The 5,970-nt window shown below is 37.2% G+C and overlaps 1 protein-coding gene across 1 annotated transcript; it reads left to right on the top strand.

The window, feature by feature from the left end:
- Positions 1–5,303: 5,303 nt before the first annotated feature.
- On the top strand, positions 5,304–5,911 carry LOC108564186 (the record flags this gene model as incomplete). Its single annotated transcript, XM_017923139.1, has 2 exons — positions 5,304–5,427; positions 5,612–5,911. Coding segments are annotated over 2 exons (424 nt in total), but the record flags the coding sequence as incomplete, so codon positions are not given.
- Between the last annotated feature and the right edge of the window lie 59 nt (positions 5,912–5,970).

The raw sequence follows: 5,970 nt of genomic DNA on the forward strand, positions 1-5,970 counted from the left end.
ACAAATATACATATTAATTATACAATAGATGACAATAAATTGGTCGGCCACGACAATGTTCGTTATGTTTCGAATCGATTTGCTCGACTAAAACTGAAACGTGATAAGTGCACGTGTATTATGTAACTCGTTGCATTCGGAAATTTGAATACTGAATACTATAAAAGGAAGATACGCGTTTTATTCATGAAAAATGACGCCGCATGAATTTCGTTTTGTTTTATTTGTTTTGTTTTGTTTTGTGTGTTGTGATGATGGCTAATAGATTTAATTTGAAAATATATCTTCGCGCTCCGTCGGAAACACGGGCACACGCAAATCGCACGTTCCATGAAATTATTACATTTACATAACAAAACACACACACATGAAACAAACAAACGAAACAAAAATAGCCAACCTCGCGATTTAATTGAACGAAATAAACCACAATCCGCGTTACATTTACGACGCTGCTGCGGTGGCTGAAATGCGCTTGAATTATTCGCCGACAGTCATGAGAAGTGTATGACATCTTGTGTCACATTTACACTAATAAGTAAAACTAAAACGATTGTAATGAATATGCAATATAATAAAGTTTTCAATTCATTCTTTTTCATGGACGAAATAAGGAAATGTTGGAAAACCGTTTCGAATCTCGCGTATTCTTATTTAATGCAAAACAAGTTACGTAACTTTCCGCGCTTCGTCTTCCTCATAAAGCGAAGAAAAATACGCCTGTCTTCCGTACATTGTGCGCATATTGACTTCCGTTGCGGTATTACTTTAAGGCCCCATAAAAATCTCGTTTCTCTGCATAAAAGATTTTCCAGTGAGAGTTTTATATAACGTACAAATACATAGACTAAGAGAGAGAGAGAGAGTATTTTACGATAGCCTATTTACTTCTATTCATAAATTCCATCGCTCCTCATAAATATCACTTCTGAATGTACGTTTCACCGTGAAATGCATCCAATTTGTGCGGAATCGCACTCGATCTTATCGAGTGTGTATACTTCACCATAAACTCGATCGTTTTATAACGCTTTTCGTAGAGCCCCCTCCGGGGACAGAAACGTCGAAGACGCTGATGATCGAGAATGATGTCAAATCAACATCGGCAATTCTATTTGCCTACTTCAATAACAATTTGTGAAGCGCGTGTGCTGTGGAAATTCACTTTTCCACGTTGCATTTGCCTCCCCGACAAGTTTTATAAATATACTTAATGATTAGTTTACAGGCTGCACGCGATATGCCCGTCCGCTTTCCTCCATTCGCTCGCACCTTCATGTTCAAATACAATTATATTAATAATAGCAAGTTTTCAAAGTCGCCGGATACAAACGTTTCGTACATCGTTTATCTGTTTTAACGTTTACGAGGCCAACGTCCTTTTGTCTGGAAACTTTTGTCAATAACTACAATATTTGCAAGTTTGCTGTGATTATTCAAACAAAATATGCAAACAAACAAAAAAGAAACGACTTTAATTATAACTCATAATTCACATTTATCTAACCGTCTTTTTTTTGTAATCTCTTCGTTTGTTTTTTGGGTGTTAGAGCATCTTGTGCTCTCGGTGTGCGGTTCCGTCGGAAACGTGCTCCGCGTGTTGAACGTATTTGAATATGCAAGGGTCGGACCCATCCATCCCATCCCCGCCGCACGCAGTCCGAAAACCAAGATTCCCTGAATATTTTACCGGTTGTCGCCGCCACAGCCGCCTTCTCGTCCACCGGATGGGACTGATCCTTTACCAGCTCAAAGACGGATGCGATCCGCCGGAAACTTGCGACTTAAATTATAACCGGAAATTTGCAAAGCAAAAATCGTGACATGACAGCTCAATCGACTTTGACATGTAACAAAAAGTGACAAGTATTTGTTTTTTTTTTCATTTGACAGTTTGAATATCAAAGTGACAAGATTCGAGTTAATTTTCAAAGTCAATAAATAAATAAATAAATGGGCGTCATTCATTTTCGCTGATTCCCTTTGATCCGTGCGCGCTAATATATATATATATTTTTTTAAACTTTTCATCCGTACCGCAAATTACACACGCTTCACTTCTTTCTTTTCCTTTCCTTTTTCCCACTTCTATTCGCCCGTCCGATTTATTTGTGAGCTTTGTTGACACCATCAAAAGCTTTCGCTTTCGCCGCACAGCGGACTAATTAATTAAGTGCTGCCGCTCCGCCTCGCTTCGAGAAAGAGAAACCCCATAGACGGGTTCGAATTGAAGGAACTGGAAAGTTTTATCGTGGGACAAAAAAAAATGAAAGAAGGATAATGGTAATTATTTTCCGCGAGGAGGCGCTGAATGCGGTACAAAAAAAATAGAGAAAAAAAAAACAAACAACACAGAAATGCCGCGACAAACGGGATAATTAAAACTTTACCAAAGTCTTCCGCCTTACTTATTTCTTCTTTGTTTAGCTTTTCTTTTTTTTTTTTCGTCATCTTCCTTGATTAATCCATTCGCTGCAAATCCGCATCTTCCATAATTGCACTCATTTATTTACACTTTACATTCGTTTATCCGTAGTTGTTTCAGCTGCACGCGAATCTCATATTTCAATTTCAGTTCTTTCATCGTTCTCTTTCCAACAAACTAAATAAAACCACGTGCGTATTTGCGGTTTAATTAATATTTCATAAAGTCACCCATTTTTCAATTCACCTACCACCTCCACCCCCTGACTGACTGACATTCAATATTGACTGGACGCTAATTGCGTTTCGGTTCGACCCGTCCGGTGCCGTCATCTGTTGACCGACCAACCGAAACGTCAATCGAAACTGAAACAAAAACAAAAGAATACGCATTTGTATCTGTGTGTGTGTGTATACTTTACACGGTTTTCTTCGACAACAATATTTGAGCGCATTCATTATTCAGCAACCGAAAGTTAATCACGCGAACGCGTTTTTCGTATTTATTTATTGTCTGCGATTTCGTTCCGTGCTTTACGCGCCGCGCAAACACGAAATTGATTAAACAATAATAATGCTCCATATTTTATTACGAAACGTGTGCAGCAATTCAAATAACGACGCTGCATCGAACTGTCACCAAAAAAAAAAAGAACAATTTTTGTTCCATTTTCACTGTCATATATAGTGACATTATGAATTTATTTTTCAATTATGATAATTACGTTTATCTATTAAAATCAGAGAGTCGAACCGGAACCGAATAGAAAACCGTAAAACCGAAATTAACCGGAATTTTTAACATACAGTTAATTTCGGTTCAATTTTTCTTTTTCATTAAATTAATTCATACTCGCTTTCTATCATGTATGCTCTTTGATGGTAATGAGCCAGTGTCTAGTGTTTTAGTTTCTTTATATAGACATTCGAAAAAAAAAAAATTGTGACATTGTGTTGAACTGAATCGAACTTTTTAGACGAACCGAAACCGAATCTGGTTTCACTGTCATATATAGTGACATTATTAATTTATTTTTCAATTATGATAATTACGTTTATCTATTAAAATCAGAGAGTCGAACCGGAACCGAACAGAAAACCGAAATTAACCGGAATTTTTAACATACAGTTAATTTCGGTTCAATTAAATTAATTCATACTCACTTTCTATCATGTATGCTCTTTGATGGTAGTGAGCCAGTGTCTAGTGTTTTTGTTTCTTTATATAGACATTCGAAAAAAAAAAAATTGTGACATTGTGTTGAAGTGAACCGAACTTTTTAGACGAACCGAAACCGAATCTGGAACAATTTTTGTTCCATTTTCACTGTCATATATTTATTTTTCAATTATGATAATTATGTATATCTATTAAAATCAGAGAGTCGAACCGGAACCGAACAGAAAACCGAAATTAACCGGAATTTTTAACATACAGTTAATTTCGGTTCAATTTTTCTTTTTCATTAAATTAATTCATACTCGCTTTCTATCATGTTTGCTCGTTGATGGTAGTGAGCCAGTGCTAGTGTTTTGATTTATTTATAAAGACATTCGAAAAAAAAATAATATTTTGATATTGTATTGAACTGAACCGAAACCGAATCTGGAACGATAAACATTTACTTTGAACGTAACCGTAAACCGGAACCAAATTAATTTCGGTTCGACTGTCTGATTAAAATAATGTAAATTATACAAGGAATCATTTGATGAAAAGAACACAAAAGCCAAGAAAAGTCAATTAGAAATTACAAATTATTCTAACTCAATTTCTCAATTAAAATGCAGCAAATAATTCGTTTTTCATGTTTGCATGTTGCCTGTGTGCATATTTATACAAGGATTAAATTGAATTCAATTAAATTTGCAATTGAAATATAGAAAGTATCCGGATTAATTAGCGGACCGCGTTTATTTTGTGCGCGTTTGTTCGCAATTAATTGCGGAAACGGAGAAATAAAGATTAGTGCATATGAATAATACAAATACGAAAATATATTAATGAACGATTAAAAATGTTCAATGAATGAATTACACTTCTTGTTTTTTTATTGGTGTTGTTGATTGTTTTATCTTCGCAATTCGCGAATGGGCGTAAGAATTGTATAAAAGCGCGCTTTCTGATGAATTGGGGGGTGGAAATATAGAGAGAAAGAGGGAAACGTGAAAAGGGCGTAACAATACGGGATGATTCATATCGCATGAATATTCAAAACTTTTGCACTTCTTTTTCTTCCATCCCTTTCGTCCTCTGAAACAATCAAGCGTCGCCCTCTTCGATGTAATTTACTACCTTTTGCCCGACCGGAAAGTTAAATAAAAACATCGTCCCCGTTCCCTTCTTCCACTCAGAAATTTTATCGATTAATTTCTCCATTCAAAACGAACCATTTTTATGCGTTAAATTTATCATTTACGTGTGTGTGTGTGTATATTAATAAAACAAAAAACGACATTGTTTCATCCCCTCGCGAGCAATTAATAAAATAATGTATGGAGGATCGGGCAATTGGGGAATTTCGGCACTGCGAAAAGTTTAAAGAGCGCCCATAAATCGCGTTTTCGGTTGAATTGGATGGGCGTGTTTTTCGGGATGCGTTTGAATTTGTCCTGTTTTCTCCCCATATAATCACCATCATATTTCCGCCGTTTAATTCCGTTGCGCGGAAGGAAAACAACAAAACCGGAGCAAACAAATTTCGAATGCTAATGCCGTCCCGGCAACGACCGCCGGGAGAGCTCCGAATCCGTGCGCGCTTATTTCAATTACATTTCATTTCGCTCATTCGTCTCATTCCACCTAAATACTACACAATTTAATAGTATTTACGTATAAACTTTGTTTTTTTTATTAAATTGTGTACCGATGATTGCAGATTTATCGGAAGGATCCGTGCGAATTCTGCCTGTGCTTGGACGGAGAGATGTTCTGCTGGTGGCAGGACTGTCCTCCAGCTGCGGAAGGACCGTGCAAGGATCGCGGCCCATTCACGCCCTGCCGTAAGTCTCTTTTTATTAAATAAACTCTCAATTGAATTCAAGATGTTGCATGTCTCAAATGTACACCCGTACAAATCAATTTTGCTGCTTCCATTCGATTTTCAAAACCAATTGCTCTGCTCCATCTGCTGCCAATTTGCGTCACTATATTCAGTGATATATATATATATATATATTTTTTCAGAGATCAAAAGTGCCGTGTCTAAACCGATGCCGCCTAAAGTGGAAACTGCGAAGCCGACAACGAAATCATCGGAATCCATTGCTAGCACTTTACTGCTATCCACTCAATCTTCCAAGAGACTAGAAGCTGTTGTACCAGCAGTATCGAGCACGGAGATGGCCCAAACGGACGAGAGGGCTTCCAGCCAAGAGCCGACAGCGAAGACGACAATGATGAATGGAAACACGCCGAACCCGATGGACGGAACGACCGATGTAATAATCGCAACCGATGATGCACCGAAGATCTGCACGGTCATGGGTAAATATGAAAACTAATTTGATAATTATATAAATTAACACGTTAAGGACGGCGCTTTT

This window comes from Nicrophorus vespilloides, unplaced genomic scaffold (genome assembly GCF_001412225.1).
Source record: "Nicrophorus vespilloides isolate i.1.1-1 unplaced genomic scaffold, Nicve_v1.0, whole genome shotgun sequence".
Taxonomy (NCBI): domain Eukaryota; kingdom Metazoa; phylum Arthropoda; class Insecta; order Coleoptera; family Silphidae; genus Nicrophorus; species Nicrophorus vespilloides.